Here is a 17,917-nt window from a genome sequence, read left to right on the forward strand (position 1 = left end):
TGAAAGTGTCTTCAGGTTTAACGATTTAGCAACTCACATAAGGAATCACAGTGCTCCAAGCATTGTAAGGATTGCAGAAGATGCCACTAGAGTAGTTAGAAGAGTAGAATACGATCCTGAAACCGATAGATGTGTTGGGTTTGTTTTACCTATTGATCAAGATGGTCTACCAATTGTAGATTCTTTTTTGGCCACGTCATTTGCTGCAATAAACAGTATGTTTGAGAATGGCTCTATCTCTAAATATGCTTATGTTTACATGGCCCAGCCACTAGGGTGCAACATACCACCATTTATTTTGGCTTGCTTAGGCACTGATAACAAATTCACTGCTAAGTACGTCCTGCAAAGATGGAGTTATATATACACTGAATGCAGCAAACGGGGAATTTCAGTGATAAGCTTTGGTGGTGATGGTGACTCTAGAGCCATGAGGGTGTCAGCATCGCTACTAACACCTGCACAAGATCCATTGCATGGAAACCAGCCAAATTATTCACCCTGTGCTGCACTCCCTGGAATAAGTGGTTTTGCATTGTGCAGAAGCCAGTATTGTTTGTGCAGGATACTGTACATTTAGCAGTAAAGCTGAAATCACGGCTGCTGAATCTTAATGTAACACTAAAGATGGGACCAAATTGTGAAGCAGAGGCATATCACCTTGTAACCCTACGTACAAAAGTTGGCAAGGAAGAGCACTTTTTACGAGAAAGAGATATAAACCACAAAGATGGACAAAATTTTGATGCAGTCATGCACATAATCAATGCAGCCCATCTATTAGACAGAATTACTGGTGCAGCCGCTACTAAATGCTACATTGAATTAATTCAAAACATCACCGATAGCTATCTTGATAAATCCTTGGATCCTATTGCTAGGGTGGAAAAAATTTGGTATGCCAATTTTTTTATTCGCTACTGGAGGCAGTGGATACTGCTGCATCCACAGTTTACCCTAAGGTCAAATTTTATTACACACAATTGCTACATGTGTGTTGAGTTAAATGCTCATGCTATGATAGTATACATCATGTTAATCAGGGATCATTTCCATAGCAATTGGAATTGTTTTGTACCATGGGTACTTGGATCTCAAACATGTGAGAAAACTTTTCGCACCGTGAGAAGTATGAGTACAGCATTTTCTTCTACCATTAATTTCAGCATACTTGGGCTGCTGCATAGGTTGCACAGAATAAACATCCAACTAACGTTGCAAGCAACTTTGAAGGAAATTGTATTTCCTAGTCTTGATTGGCATTGTGCAAAAGAAGGGAAGAATCTTGTATCAAATAAGCCACTATCTGCTATTAGGGATGCTGACATAGCCAATGCTATAGATCATGCTAAAACCAAGGCCAGAAATACACTAGAAATACACTAGAAATATACTAGAAATGCTGGGTATGGAGAAATCGTTGAAAGTGGGATCACTATGGGAAAAAGACTATATATTGCCTGATATGAGTAGTTATGATAACGGGGACAATGATGATGATGATGATGATGATGATGATGATGATGATGAGTTCATCAGCAGAAGTTGAAGATGATGTTACCAATGCTTTCAGCAATGGTGTAATAACAGAAGAAGGCAAGAAAGTACTGACAAAGTTACATATGGCATTATGAGTCAACAAATTACCATCTAGCATGATATCTATTTATAAGCAAAAGATTGGGGACCCAGAATTTAATCCCAAGCTGTTGAGTGACCAGCAAAACAGAAAACAGCTTTTCCACACATGCATAGCTCCATAGCCCATTCTCCAAAGCACACCATTTTTGCACTGTACCTGTCCCCCAGGTAGGGCAGGCCACACAGCAAATTCGCAATAGCCATTTGCGAGATATGGGCGTTAAAGTTTCATTTTAATTTCTTCGCTTTTCTTCTTCTCATGCTGTGGGGGCTATGGGGGCTTTGGTTTATTTTAGCACACTTTGCAAAAATTGCTATAAAACGCAAATGTGTAACTCGATTGCCATGATCTTTGACACAAATGAAGAGCATATAAAGGTGAATTCATGTACCAAGCTTGCTGTTAATCTGGTATGAGTTATGAGTATCTATTTACGTTTAAAAATCAAACTTCTGTCACGGCTACAGGGTAAATCGGGTATGGCAATATCTTGAAAATTGGTGTGTACATAGGCTGATCATCGTAGCAGTGCTTTTTGATGGTTTGAATAGCAATAGAGTTATAGCTACAGAGTTATAAAGCAAAAGCCAAACAAGTGCAAAATCATGGGATCGAGATATTCTAATACAGCAGTCACCACGGGGTAAAAAGGTACACAAAAAAATGTCGAAAAAAAACTTACCAGAGTTCAAATCAGGGACCTCCACACCTCACACCTACAAGTCTGGAACCAAAGACTAGTGTACAAAACAACGTTAGGTATGAAAAATAACTGTGATATAAATGTAAAAGTACATTTTGAGTGTCTGTGTCCACATTCATGTCAAACTACCAGTTACAAGCAGCAATTTTGAAACAAGATTGTACAATTACAGTAGCTGACTACGCTATTGGAGTATTTTATTACAAACAATGTGTCAACTTGAGTTAGAACCCTATGCCTCCTGTTTCTAATGCATTGGAGTAGTCACCTCATTATAGTGACTATGTCAAGCAGGTCACTAGGTCCCAAACATAGCTAAGGTATACTTCATTACCTCATGAAAAGACCATTTCAATGCAACTTCATGATAGTTAGTTACCATGTCAAGTAGATCCCAGGATTAAACACAAATATCAAGCACCTCACAATAATTTTGGTCCTACACTAGGGCTGAGCAATAGTATCGATAGTGCGATATATCGCGATAGTAAATCACTATCGTTATCGCGATGGAGGAAAAATTGCAGGCTTTGTCTCAACAATTAGCAGCACTTACTACCCAGCAGCGTAATCCTTCTGTACGCCAATGCTTCCGCTGTGGAAAGCCTGGCCATTTGGCAAGAAATTGTAGATCCTATCCTTCCCAAGTTGAGTGCTTTAAGTGTGGACGAAGAGGTCACTTGGCCAGAGAGTGCTGGAGTCAGGGAAATGCCAATGGGGGTTCTCCACCCCGTCGAGCAGGGAGCATCCCCCATCCATAGTGATTGCTCACACAATAGAACGCATACCCACACTTACACAACCTCCTCATGTCTCACAAGCTGCATACATTACTGGAAAAGTTGGAACACATATGACAGTGATATGTTAGACTCAGGTGCCTCCTCTCCTGTTCAGTGCTGTGTCCAGCACACACATTCCCCTTAAACACATTCAACCAGAACACAAGATTAGACTGCTTAATGCAGATGGCCGGGCATTGCTTCCTACTGGTGTGGCTTAGGCCGATGTTGTGCTTGGGGACTTTCAAACTACCCACACATTTGTTGTCGACAGCTTGTCAACACCTGTCATCCTAGGATGTGACTTTCTCAATAAGCATGGTTTCATCATTGACTTTAAGAAGTGCACTGTGAGTACATCGGACCCTCAGGGGCTTCAACTGAATCTACAGCTAACAAAAACCAGATTAAAGCTCTGTAATACACTAACTATTGATAATGAACTACCACAAGTCATCCCGTCAACAATCACACACCACAATATTCCAGACATTGACTTACCTGGTGATGTACACCCAGACTTGAAGCAAGTCATTGATGATCACAAACCACTCTTTACCCAACAACTTGGGAAAACCACAGTTGCCGAACACTTCATAGACACAGGTAATGTTACTCCTGTAAAAATTCCACCTCGTCCTATTCCTTTCCATATACAGAACGAGTCAATAAACAAGCTTGAAGACATGGCGAAAGAAGGCATTATAAGGCCAAGCAATAGTCCTTGGTGTGCACCAGCAGTATATGTGCCCAAGAGTAATGGAGAAATAAGAATTTGTGTGGACTTTGTGCAGCTGAACCGGCCGACTAAGAAAGACTCGTATCCTGTTCCACGTGCAGAAGGTTCCCAGCAGAAGCTTGCTGGCAAGAGTCTTTTCAAAGCTTGATCTCAGAAGTGCGTACTGGCAATTTCCAATGAACAGAGACTCTATAGAAAAGACTGCCTTCTGCCCAGGACCTGGCTATGGGCTTTGGGAATTTACAGTGATGCCGTATGGACTCACTGGAGTAACCAAGACATGCCAATGTGGCTTGAATGATGTCCTCCGTGACTGTAAGTTCTGTGTTGATAATTATGTAGACAATTGTATTGTGTATTCTAGTGATATGGGGTCACACATATGAGACTTACAGCTGGTTTCGGGTAAACTGAAAGCTGCTGGCTTTACTCTACGTGGGTCGTAGTGCATGTTTGGCAAGAGCTCAGTTACACACTTTAGCTTTGAATATTCATCAACAGGGGTTTCACCCACACCAGAGAGAAATATGTCAGTAGCTGATTGGCCCGTTCCTACTTCAGCTAAGGAATTGCGGTCCTTTCTGGGTCTTGCCAACTTTTATAGACGATTTATCCCCCTTTTTTGCAGACATTTCAGCTCCTCTAACTCCACTAAGGTTTCCTTTGCTTGGACTCCAAAACATCAGCAGGCTTTTGCAAACCTTAAACATGCCCTTGTTTCCCCACCTGTCTTAGATTACCCCAAGCAGACTGACAGCTTTGTGCTTACCACAGATGCCTCAAACGTAGGTTTAGGTGCAGTTCTGTCAACATCACGAGGCACTGTGGTAGAATATGCAAGCAGGGCCCTCACCTCAGCTGAAAAAAATTATACAACTATTGAGAAAGAGTGCTTGGCAATTGTTTGGGCAACTCATAGGTTCCGACACTATCTCTTGGGTGCCCCATTCACTACCACAAACCCTTACTGTGGCTAGAATCTGCGAAAGAAAGTCGTGCTAGATCACAAAGACTCAAACGTTGGGCACTAGAACAGTGTGCTTTTGAATTCACAGTTAAGCATCGTCCTAGTGTAGAGAATGTTGATGCCGACTCTTTGTCAAGAAAACCTGTGTCTCTAGTGGCCCTAGTGTCCCCCTTAAGTTCTGCTGAACTTGCTACAGCCCAACAGTCAAATTCAGTGCTCTCTGTAGTACTCACACACCTACAGTCATCCACTGTCCATCCAACCTCCAACAACTGGTGATTGTTTCCCTTACGTCGTTACTATCAATTGTGGTCTCAGTTGTGTATACAGAACTCAGTATTGTGCCGTAGAATGAAGTCACCAACAATGGTTGAAGAAAAGTATTTGATTGTTGTACCCCAGTCATTAAAGAGAACCTTCCTGGCCATTGCACACAGCCATTCAGGCCATCAAGGCATCAGCCATACATTGTCATCACTCTTGGAGATAGCTTACTAGGTACAGTAGGTATGAGTAGTGATGTAGCATGCTATTATAACCTTGTGCCACTTGCCAGGCTACCAAAGCCCTGCCAAACCACCCTGCTCCATTGCAGCCAGTTATTGCCTCCAGACCTTGGGAATTGGTTGCAGTCAATATCCTTAAAGTACCTATGTCAGCTCATGGCAACCAATACATTTTAGTTGCCTAGGATCTTTTCCAAGTGGCCATTTGCTCAAGCAATCCCAAACCAAAAGACTGAAAGAATTGCTCGCTCACAGTTGTTGGGCCATCATGCAAATTACATTCCAACCAAAGCCGCAACTTTGAGAGCCACCTATTGTCTGACCTCTGCAAGGCATTCAATGTGACCAAGTCGCACACGACCCCTTACCATCCCATGGGGGATGGCCTGGTGGAAAGAATGAATCGCTCGCTCTTAAATCTCTTGCGTGCATTTGCTCAGAAGAGTAGTGACCGGGAGGACCACCTGCAGCTATTAATGTTTGTATACCGAACGTCTAAACATACATCTACAGGCATGTCTCCATATGAAATTATCTTTGGCCGCAATCCACCATCTAAACATGTTCCAGAGCTGTACACCACTGCAATCTTAGATTCCCAAGAATACAGCACTAACTTGCATCAGAAACTGCTGGAAATCAGATAGCTTGTCGATGCTAGCATTGTGCACTCCACAGAACAACAACAACATTACTACCATGGCAAGGCACCACCTAATTTGAAGGAAGGGCAAAAAGTGCTGCTAGATAATCCAACTAAAGGCAAATTGGATCCTTGTTGGACAGGACCATGGGTAGTGCTCCACTGTAATGACCCTACAACTGTGCAATTGAAGATGGGTTCCAGAAAGCAGACGGTTCATATTAATCAAGTATGCCCCTTGTTAGAAGAAGATAAGGATGCAGATGCGTCTGCACAATGGAGCCCCCCCTTTTCAATAATGACAATGATGAGAACAATCTGGAATCAACCAGTGCGTCAACTGATTCTTCGTGTCTTCCAACTACTAGGAGTGGCCGTACTGTCCGCCCAGTTGACTATTATGGGTACTAGACCATCTCTTCAACTGACTTGATGCACACACTGCACAACTTTTATTATTGATTTTTGTATATTGCTTTTGAACAGGGGGGGGGGGGGAGGTATGTAACGATTATCACATTGATCTTTATATCCATTTGTTGCCCACACACACACACACACCACTATTACACACAGATAGACATAAAATATACTCAAGTGCACTCACTGAGAATGTAAAGTGTGTCCCATAGAAATACTGTAGTGTGATGTGGTTTGTTTCACATCCTGTAACGCCACATGACCCAGAATATTCGTCGTTCATTATGGAAGAGTTGAATTCAACAACACCTGATGGGAGACCATGTGAGCTACACTGTACTGTCTGAGTACAACACATTGATACTATACTAGAGTTTGCTACACACAGAAACAAAGCCTCCAGTAGCTGTGCAAAACACAGCTATTGCCACCCAGCGAAATAGCACTAGGATACCTGTGCACCACTCAGGCACACTCCACACACACAGACAGGCATAAAGACAAACACACAACACACATACCAGTTATGGTGAATGTTATCATATCAGCTGAGAAGTACAGACAATCAGGCCTCATACCAGGAAACACTTCAGAACCAACATCTTCCCTACAGTGTGACATGGTCACTACAATGAGATGGTCTTATTAATGAGGTCATGAAGTACACCTTAGCTATGTTTGTACATGGTCACTATAACAACTTGGTCCTATTACTGAGGCTATGAAGTACTCTTTAGCAACCAACACTGCAAGTGTACTAGATGCGGCCACATATAAAGAGGTTGAGAGGTTCTGCATACTCAGACCACCTGTTAACACCAGCTAAATCTGAAATTCCCCTCTCACCAAAGTATGATATACTATGTACACCCTGTCTATCGAGACAAATACGATGATAAATAGTCTCAGAGTAGAAATTATCTATTAATTTAGCCTTCCTTGTTTGTTTATAATGCTATCAGCATAAAAACAAGATTATTTAGTATACGGTGACAGTCTCCTGTAAAGTTATTCTATCTCAGTCTAATCATCCTCATTCACAGAAGGTTAGTGGTGTCAAATGACTTAAACATACACGTAGTGTTGTTTATAGTCTCCTGGCGATTGTACAGTTGGCAAATAAGTTGGTAAGTTGGTTGAACCAAATGGCTCAGCCTGTTCAAGTTGCCTCCCCAAGATACATACATACAATAGACAGATAAACATGTTATGGCTAGATTACTAAACTCAAAGTAAACAAGTCAGTTCTCAAAGCTTTTCTGAAAGTCTTTCACCTTAGTGAGAACCAATATGCGGTGTGGTATAATATTCCAATTATATGGAGTGCTTACATATCGATATGCATTGCCTGTAGTGGAACTATTTAAAGGAAATTATGCCTTGTACAAGAGGAACTAAAATTGTAAATGGACTGGAAGAGTACCTTTTGCAGAGAGTTCCATAAAAGAAACACACAGAGATAAATTTGACAAATTTCCAAGGTTGGTGATTGTAAAGAGGAAACACATTCTGCAGATGGCTGTCTAATTAAAACAGGATCCAGCAAGCAGCCCATCACTGAACAGATAAAATCTATAGATGCACGAGGGTTCTACACTTACCAGTTGTATGCGGACTTTTAACCAAAGATTTGACTAGAGAGTCTAACACAACAACTTCAAACACTTGGTAGCATAGCAGCCATTACATACCTGATAAATCCAATTAAGTGTTGAATTGATATAAACTCCTAAACATCGACCAACTCATTTCCAACCAGTAATACATTATGCCACATCACACAAATTGTCGTTGTCTTTTTTACAAAAAAAAACAAAATTAATTGTGATTCTTACACATTAGAGCAACTTGATGGTGTGTTTGAAGACGGATCATGTCGTTCTTCTACAAAATTAACAAAAGAGTAAAGGACTTTATTTAAGGACTTTCAGGCTCACCATTTTTGTCTAAGAGACAGAACGCACAAGGAATCAACAAGGTCAGCAAACAGCGATACTTCAACATTTTCACACGATAATTTCGATTGTGGGTTTGATGATGTAATGCCTGGCTGTCATGCCAACACAAACAATCAACTTGTGAAGAAAGGTGTAAAGAGGTGAATTACTATCTGTGATCAACATGGGCTGTGGATCTTCAAAAGCTACCGTAGTTGCGAAGTCTCCGGTGACAATTAAGGAAAACACTACAACGGGAAGCTCTGTACAGCCAGCGCCATGCCCGCCTACAAGCCAGCAGCCCCAAGGCGATGCTGTCAACAGAACGGACGATAACACAGAAATTGAAGACAGGCCTGGCAGCCGTCCGGAATCAGGGCAAAGCTCAAAACAAAGACTAGCACCGGATACTAGAGGCGCTTCAGATGGGGAGAGTACAAGCGCCTTGGCGGTTTCTTCTCCTCAAGAAGAACGGTCAACTAGCGAGGAAGGTATCCGTAAACCAGTTAGTTTTGAAGTCGCCTTCTCGTCTAATGGAGAAGCCGCTAGTAAGAAGCCTCCAAGAAGACTACAAGTGAGCTAAGTGTGTGTTGTGTGTGTGTGTGTGTTCCAGCAGTGCCTTCTGGGCCAACTTGACTGACATGGTCATTGTATCCTTATTACTATCATGAAAGTACACCATAGCTATGTTTTGGACCTACTGTATGTGTAGAAACTGTTGTAGTGTGTACACAGCACAAGGCACAACAACAACAATAACAATCATGAAACGTGGTAAACGAGTAGTACAACGCATGCGTATATATCACGTATTACATAATAATGTGTGTGCAAGTACAAGTCAGTACACTATGTCACACTGTTGAAGTATAAAAATTACTCTTCAGCTACAAAATTTTAGAAGGAAATGTAACTGCCTAGCTATCGCATGCAGTTTTTTTTCCTGCGATATCCATTGATATACAAAATTTTCCTTTTATATATTGTCTTATTAGAGAGGTGGCCCACCATGTGTGTCATAATACATTTGGTGTTTTGTAGTACAGCAAACATGGCCATAGACTCATACCAGCAGTGCCTGTGCTATGTACAATTAATCAGATAATTTCCTTTTTGGCAGGTTGGCAGCAACAGTTCAAGCTGCCAGCGTGACAACAACCATGTATATATAATGCTTAGCTTATATCACCATCATTATTATCATGTTACCACTGTGTGTAATTGATTAGGGGAGTCCCCACCACATGCCTCAATTATTAGTGGTCACTTCATTCCTGTCAAGTATAGTATTCCAAACATGACCTCACAACCTTACTATAGTGGTCAGGTCTCAAACACAGCTGTGGTCATACAGCTAGTACCTAATGCCCTCAACAATAAGACCACCTCATTATTAGTAAGGGTGTGGCTTTTACAGTACATATCAGGTTCCTGATACCAAGACTTCATAAATAATATTATGAACTCTTTCTGACACTGTGTTTGTGGAATTCATGATATTACACTTTGCCACTGTCTGTACAGAAGCTGGAGTCAGCTACCATGCTAACAGCTGAGGCACTGGAGGAGAAGCAGAGAGCAGCAGACGAGAGGAAGAAACAAGTGAGGTATATGGTACAAGGTGATGTGTTGTACGATGGTCCCTACTGTAGGAGCTGGAGAAGAAAACTAAACATCTTAGTAAGAAGGAGAGGTTGAGGAAAGAAATCCGTGATGCTAGAGAGTTTGAGAAAGCGCAACAACAATACACAATGGTGTGTGTAGTATGGTGTGTGCGTAGTGTAATGTGTGCTTATGTGTACATATAAATGAGGTCACCCATGGGACCAATATGTTATGACTTCAATAATGAGATGGTAAGAGACCATAAAATATCATGAGTGACTGCTGTATTAGAATATCTCGATCATTTTTTGTGCAGTGTTTGTGTCCACTATTCCAGCATTTACTCATTGATTTTGTCCACCTATTACTGTATGCCAAAAAAAAATGCCTGCAAAATTGGCGTCTCCCTAGCTAGCCATGGTCACCTTATTTCAATAATCGTAAGTATGAAATACCACTAATACCTAACCTTACTTTATCTATGTTTGAGATTGGCCTAAGGTGTTTTAAGAGGTGGTTGCTAAGTGAGATTTCACTGCATGTATTCATACACAGTGTAGCTTCATAATGTTCGTCAATTGTCTCTTCAGATTGAACAAAGGTTGAGCTCTGGTGATCTAAACAGGGCCAAAGCTCATGGGGAGATTCGTGAGAAACAAAAGAAACGCGAAGAACATGCCAAGAAAGTGAAGGTGAGTCAACACAAACGCAACATCATGACCACATCAGATGATATCACAGGCTCGTAGAGGATCAGTATCGGACAGTGTTGGAATGGAGAGCATCTCTAGTACTATAGAGGCTGATCCACTGTACAATGCTCCTACTGGTATGGTATTTATATTACATTGGGACCACCCAATTGTCCTTATTAGTGAGGTGTCCTGATTTCAAGGGTCTGTATGTGTGTACACTAATACAAATGGGAAGTGTCGTACATTTAATGGTTAGCAGCCCCACCTAACAATTGAGTAATACGAACACCTTTCTACAAAGTTCTTTTAGACACCTTGGGGCTCAAACTAGGAAGGTACATACACTTGAAAATACTCCGAGTACATTGCTCAAAGGTGTAGTGACTTCACACATGCAAATATTGGGATAAGATTTCACATTTTCTTATTACATGTGGTTCACACACAGAATCAATATGGGATGATACAGCCACCAATAACAAAGGGGATGATAATCCTGGTAGTACTACTGCTCCAGCAGATTCCAATGATGATTTCTTTGCTGATGACCAAATTGAAAGTGGACACAATTGCTCCAGACATAGTTCCACAGAGCATGTATTGGTAATGTAATTGTATTTATTTCAATTATTTTGGGAATTTATTATTGAATATTTATAAATATCATACAAGTAGGCAAGTATAGTTTGGGATGTAGGGATTTTGGGGAATGTTTTACTAGTACTAAAACCAGTTACAGCAGTCCAGCAGAAAGCCAAGTGGTTCGAGTATTGGCCTGAGGTAGTTGATGCTGAGTAGCTGTTGTATAAGATGTCCCCACATTGTTCCAACCCTAGAATAGTAGTCCTACCCAAGAAGGATTTTACAGCATCTGAGTAGTATACAAGTGTTCTACTGGATAGGTGTGACTGTTTAACAACCTTTGTGTACATGGCCATGGTAGTGTGTATGCGTGAACTTTGTTTTTTACAGACCCTACACTCAATACAACAAAGGCATACATAAAGTGCAATTACACTATACAAGCAAGTAGCAAGTTAATAGTCATCACCTCTGCTGATGACCTCCTTACAAGTTGGCCTCAATAAGATAGTGTGTTCATATTGAGCAGTGTACGATCCCTTTACGTCACAGAGAGGGGGGCATGCAGAGACGATCCCTACATCACAGAGATTCTTCAATGCCATGAGGTACTTAGTTTGGCCAAGGCGATCCAACCATCGTCTGCAGAATGCCAGAGTTCCAAAATTCTGATTAATAACATGTAGCAATTGCTTTGATCTTGCCATCCTCAAAGGGACATGGCCAGCATCAAAGTCTTTCATGTAGTGGGAGCAGTCCATGTCATCGTGTACAACTCCTCTGCCTGTTGAACCAAATGTTTCAATGGCATAGAATTCACCTTCTTCCATCCGAGTTGCGTCACCACCTTTAACAATGGGTACCATCTTGCCTGCATGAATGTTGTATGGGCCAATAGAGTGGCCATTGAGATTCCTTATTGGTTTAACCTGGTAGGTCTTGCCATCTAGTTCAACCTCATACGACTCCATAACTTCTTGAATACGTTGTCCAACGTCGCATAGTCGTGCGTTGATCCCGGCCTCCTTGATTCCTGTGTACGTGGCATCTTTGACTGCGGCCATGAGTTGCTCATACTTGGGGTTGAAGGCGACTAAAAGCAGAGTCAATTATACGACCATTGATATGTGTACCAAAGTCAATCTTGCAAACATCGTCATATTGTAGCACTGTGTTGTCCCCAACATTAGGAGTGTAGTGGGCAGCACAGTGGTTGAGTGAACAACCAGTTGGGAATGCCAAACCTGAAATAATAGGAATATATTGAAACAACAACTAAGTAATAAAAATTTGGAAATTTAAACAGGGGAATAGGGGGTGTTAAAAGTGGCACAAGTGCAAAAATAAAACAAGAAGGGATTGTTTGGGTGGGAATGTAAACCGCAAATCATTTTGACTCTACTCTCCCTTTTAAAATAAGTCAAAATGGTTTGCATTATTACCACAGCAAACCATGGCTTGTTGTAGCTTCAGTCCATTTCCACCAAGCTAAAGCATTCATGTAATATATTATGGGTTGCACAACATCTGGTGTCCTTTGGGAGGACGTAATATGAAATGTATTGAAACCTATGGGACTAACACCTTCACACTTCAAGGGAGTATACTGTTTGTTTAATGTACTTTTATAGCAGCCACTATACTAGAATCAGGATGTGAAAATTAGAAAGACACGCTGTATTGTGATCGAGAAATCAGTGATCTTGTGTCAAATAGTAGTGATATCTTAAGTTTTAAAGCCTGCATCTTTGATTCCTAAAACAAGGTATTTTAACTCTCATAAGTATAGAGGATCGTAAGGCAACAATACATGACCACTAAAGCTACTGTGACAGGTGAAATGATTGCCTCGTATCGATAGAATCACAGCGATGGAAGATCGCCTGATGAAATATTGCATAGCAGCATTTTTCTCATTGAGGTCTTCTAGTTGCTTACAACACAGCAAATCTCTATAGGCTTCAATGCATTTTAAAGATACAAGACGTTGTACAATCACAATTATTATCCAGTAATTAGCTTATGCAATACTGTTGAAGCCACCATAAAACTGCTCTGTCAGCAAGTTGTGGTTGTCTATAGACGATAATTATGAAACTTATAAATAAATAATTTCAGTACTGCAATAACAAGATAGCTTGTCTCAGCTAGGCACTTGGATAGCTTGTAGCAAATCTGGTTAAGACTCACCCAAGACTGACGATGAAGTTGTAGAGTGCTGTTCTGCTACAATATGCTCCAAAGAAACACTAGCATACACAAACATGACATCCACCCTTGAGCTTGATTAATTTCTCAGTTACCTTTGCAGCGTTTTGCTTATCAGAGAAGTCTGAAAATGACTAAATTACTGGATTCCATTCAGATGATTTGTGGAACACAGGATTATAAATAATTCATGCAAAGAACTCATAAATAGTGTTGCATAGTATTTTGCCCAAAAGAGGATAGATTTTATAGTAGGCCTGTGATATACCGTCACATAAAAACAATAATTTATTATTCTTGAATGTCCCCTAATTTGACTTATGACTTTTGAGTTCAGTGAGCCTCCTGACTGTTATTCATTGAGCAAGTTTTCTTTACATATTTTATAGGTGAATGCTTTATTAGGAGTTTGCAGAAAATCCACTGCAATCCCTATCATGAATCACTACCATGGTTCATGATAGAACACTATTATTATTTGCATCACACCAAAATACCATAACTACACCAAGACATTGGGTTACATTAAACTCTAGGTCAAACATAATAACACCTGCAGCTATATCTGAATTCCAATCCAAGTTTAGATAATTTGCTATAAATTAAAATCTTATAAACTTAATTGCATATAGAATATTAGCACTATTCCTTAAAATTCAAAGCAGAACAAAACTTTTAGACACAATGTGCTGTAATAGCTACACTATACTTCTTGTCATTACAACATGAGCTTGCATGATTGTAGATAAGCAAATTCTGCTTACCAGCTAGCAATCCTTTCTCATTTATCATCAGCCGAGAGTAGTTCTCCAATTCAGTACAAATATCAATCATGGTACGACCAGGCTTGATCACCGTCTGCATGTACTTGCGGATGTGTCTGTGTGCCTCTGCAGCTTGACGTATGTCGTTGTAAAGATCAGCTTGTGCACGTTCAAGTGCTCGCTTCTCTTCACTTGTCACTCTCTGCTGTGCTGCTACATCACTGCTACTATAAGGCATCTCTAGTCCCTTGGGGTACTCCCCATTTGGATACAACTCACATATTGGAATAGACGGAGGGTAAGTCTGCTTCTTTACCGGCTTAATATCTGTAGGCTCCTTGTATGTTCCATCATATAACAATAACATGTCAGTTTTAGGTATGACTTGAGCGTCAGCATCTTTAGCTGCTGCCTTCTTTTTCTTTTTCTCCTTTTTATGAGTCTCTGCAGGATTATCTGTCACAATGTCAATTCCATTCACTATAGCACATGCTCCGGAGTCTTCTTTATTATCATCCACTAGTTCGACCCGGCTGGTTACACTATCCCCCGCCGGTTTCTTCCTTTTCTTTTTCTTCTTCTTAGGCTTTTGGTCGGCAGCAGTGGCAGTCACTTCGTTTTCACCTTCTGCCTTGTCTGACAAGCGTTCCTGCGTTTCTCCAAGGTCCACTTCTACTACAACGTCTGGTGGTTGACCCATAGTAATGCCTTCTACAGTCGCCATTGAACCAGCTAAAGTGTAATAAACAGCTACAAAAGCATGGGATGGTGATTGTGCAACATCCGGACACCGGATGTTGCACAATCCCAGATTTATAATTCCGGCATGCACTATAGTACTTTCTGACACTCTACAATACCAGTAGTTACTATTGACATTCAACAACCACAATTTCATCAGCCAAGTAGTTCAGTATCAGCCCCAGTGTCAATAACCATTGCTGATATCAAGGAACCGCACTAACATGTTGCAAAGGTTGCCATTGGTATGTGTGTTAGTACAGCATGTGTATACACCTATTCAAGTAGCTGTACCTTACAACCTATACAACACAAGCACTAATAAACATACATAAGAAACTTTCAAAATTAAGAAAGGTGCAAAATTACACTATACAAGCAAGCAGCCAGTCAATAGTTAATAGTCGTCACCTCTGCTGATGACCTCCTTACAAGTTGGCCTCAATAAGATTGTGTGTTCATATTGAGCAGTGTACGATCCCTTTACATCACAGAGAGGGGGGTATGCACAGACAATCCCTACATCACAGAGATTCTTCAATGCCATGAGATACTTAGTTTGGCCAAGGCGATCCAACCATCGTCTGCAGAATGCCAGAGTGCCGAAATTCTGATTAACAACATGTAGCAATTGCTTTGATCTTGCTATTCTCAAAGGGACATGGCCAGCATCAAAGTCTTTCATGTAATGAGAGCATTCCATGTCATCATGTACAACTCCCCTGCCTGTTGAACCAAATGTTTCTATGGCAAAGAATTCACCTTCTTCCATCCGAGTTGCGTCACCACCTTTAACAATGGGTACTGTCTTGCCTGCATGAATGTTGTATGGGCCAATAGAGTGGCCATTGAGATTCCTTATCGGTTTAACCTGGTAGGTCTTGCCATCTAGTTCAACCTCGTATGACTCCATAACTTCTTGAATACGTTCCCCAACATCACATAGTCGAGCATCAATTCCGGCCTCTTTGATTCCTGTGTACGTGGCATCTTTGACTGCTGCCATGAGTTGCTCATACTTGGGGTTGAAGGCGACAGTGAAAGCACAGTCAATTATACGACCATTGATGTGTGTACCAAAGTCAATCTTGCAAACATCATCATATTGTAGCACAGTGGTGTCCCCAGCATTAGGAGTGTAGTGGGCAGCACAGTGGTTGAGTGAACAACCAGTTGGGAATGCCAAACCTGAAATAATGGAAACACATTGAAACACTGTAATGAAGATAATAGAAACACACCGTCACACAACACATAATCATACAGTATGGTACTACTGTATATTAGGGATCATGAAGGTTCAAACTTTTCTGGCCAAAAATGTTCATACATTACTGTTATACTGACCGACTAAATGCCTTCAGCCAAGCATAACTTTACTGTAAGGCTACATGGTTGGTTTCTTTACTGTTCGATGTTCCTTTGGCCTGAGATGTGCCTTTTCGCTAACCGCAGCAGTTACAATACATGCATAATGGACTTACCCTTATGCTCCTTAACATAGCTAGCTAGGGTAGCGATAGAACATAGCAGTGGAATTGCCATTTTGTTGTTGGTTCAAGAAGTTGCTATATAGGATGTGGGAGATCAGCTGCTGTACTAATGGTTACCCAGACTAAAATGCTATATAATAGCTTCTTGTATAGGCAGGCAAAGAAATTAGCATTGTCGATGTTTCGCACTTTGTTCAGCCCTGATAACCACCTGCCTCTAACCAGAACACTAATTTGCAACCTTGAAGACTTCTATGGCCTGTCCTGTAACAATACTACTCTGCTCAAGCTGTTTTCACCACCGTATTTCTATGTAGCACAATCATGATTATTGACAGTGGCCCCAATCAAAATGTTGGAAAGGTGCTGCTAAGCAGTGACGTATTTTTGGAAAGAGTCTATTGTGAGCTGTTTGTGAAAGTACACTGTAACTATACATTGTTATGTTCATTAGTACGGACTACAATCCTAGAAGCTACCAACAACTATAGGAATCTCTTTACACAAATTTATTCCATGGTGGTAGGATAAGAACATTGGTAGCTTGCACTATTCGTTAAATTCAACTTTCAAAGGAAGAAACAAAAATGGTTACAACTATCTCAATGGATGGAATGTATTGCAATATCATTACAATGTGAGGGTTGAATAAAAGCATAACTGTAGACTAACAAATTCTGCTTACCAGCTAACAATCCTTTCTCATTTATCATCAGCCGAGAGTAGTTCTCCAATTCAGTACAAATATCAATCATGGTGCGACCAGGCTTGATAACCGTCTGCATGTACTTGCGGACGTGTCTGTGTGCCTCTGCAGCTTGACGTATGTCATTGTAAAGATCAGCTTGTGCGCGTTCAAGTGCTCGCTTCTCTTCACTTGTCACTCTCTGCTGTGCTGCTACATCAGTGCTACTATATGGCATCTCTAGTCCCTTGGGGTACTCCCCATTCGGATACAACTCACATATTGGAATAGATGGAGGATAAGTCTGTTTCTTTACCGGCTTAATATCTGTAGGCTCCTTGTATGTTCCATCATATAACAATAACATGTCAGTTTTAGGTATGACTTGAGCATCAGCATCTTTGGCTGCTGCCTTCTTTTTCTTTTTCTTCTTTTTTTGAGTCTGGGTTTCTTCGGGATTATCTCCGTTGACTAAAGCACATGCTCCGGATTCTTCTTTATCATCTTCAACAGGCTCAACTTGGCTGGCCGCACCGTCCCCTGCTGGTTTCTTCTTTTTCTTTTTCTTCTTCTTAGGCTTTGGGTCGGCAGCAGCGGCAGTCGCATCATTTTCACCTTCTTTATCGTCTGATAAGCGTTCTTGTGTTTCTACTAGTTCTAATTTCTTGACTGTTACTGCCACATCATCTGGTTGTGGACCTGTAGTGTCTGGCGTAAAGTCGTCTACAGCCGAGTCTACAACACACGTTGTAGCCATCGCACCAATGTGTTAGAACACAACAATAAATTACATGGTAATTTCCCG

The 17,917-nt window shown here is 41.0% G+C and overlaps 3 protein-coding genes and 1 pseudogene across 3 annotated transcripts in view; 1 reads left to right on the forward strand and 3 right to left on the reverse strand.

Moving 5' to 3' along the window:
• Positions 1–8,450, reverse strand: part of LOC136254586 (uncharacterized) — a 21,361-nt gene extending 12,911 nt beyond the window's left edge. Inside the window, exons 1-4 of the mRNA XM_066047335.1 lie at positions 8,340–8,450; positions 8,238–8,286; positions 6,924–7,009; positions 6,590–6,711 (exon numbers count right to left, since the gene is read on the reverse strand). Of these exons, the coding sequence (XP_065903407.1) occupies positions 6,590–6,711; positions 6,924–7,009; positions 8,238–8,286; positions 8,340–8,406 (324 nt within the window). The 5' untranslated portion in view covers positions 8,407–8,450. The remainder of the gene's footprint in view (positions 1–6,589; positions 6,712–6,923; positions 7,010–8,237; positions 8,287–8,339) is intronic.
• LOC136254584 (protein B4-like) lies at positions 8,404–11,310 on the forward strand. The gene is made up of 6 exons (XM_066047333.1): positions 8,404–8,913; positions 9,864–9,941; positions 9,992–10,093; positions 10,535–10,636; positions 10,686–10,773; positions 11,088–11,310. Exons 1-6 carry the CDS (start codon positions 8,524–8,526, stop codon positions 11,249–11,251), a joined length of 924 nt encoding a protein of 307 aa, XP_065903405.1. The 5' UTR covers positions 8,404–8,523; the 3' UTR covers positions 11,252–11,310.
• Positions 11,311–11,544: 234 nt separating this feature from the next.
• Positions 11,545–14,970, reverse strand: LOC136252909 (methionine aminopeptidase 2-like; annotated as a pseudogene).
• A 170-nt stretch (positions 14,971–15,140) lies between these two features.
• On the reverse strand, positions 15,141–17,896 carry LOC136252878 (methionine aminopeptidase 2-like). The gene is made up of 2 exons (XM_066045459.1): positions 17,113–17,896; positions 15,141–16,122 (listed from the first exon to the last, which is right to left on the reverse strand). Exons 1-2 carry the CDS (start codon positions 17,867–17,869, stop codon positions 15,332–15,334), a joined length of 1,548 nt encoding a protein of 515 aa, XP_065901531.1. The 5' UTR covers positions 17,870–17,896; the 3' UTR covers positions 15,141–15,331.
• Between the last annotated feature and the right edge of the window lie 21 nt (positions 17,897–17,917).

The sequence above is a fragment of the Dysidea avara genome, chromosome 4 (genome assembly GCF_963678975.1).
Source record: "Dysidea avara chromosome 4, odDysAvar1.4, whole genome shotgun sequence".
In the NCBI taxonomy this organism is placed as follows: Eukaryota; Metazoa; Porifera; class Demospongiae; order Dictyoceratida; family Dysideidae; genus Dysidea; species Dysidea avara.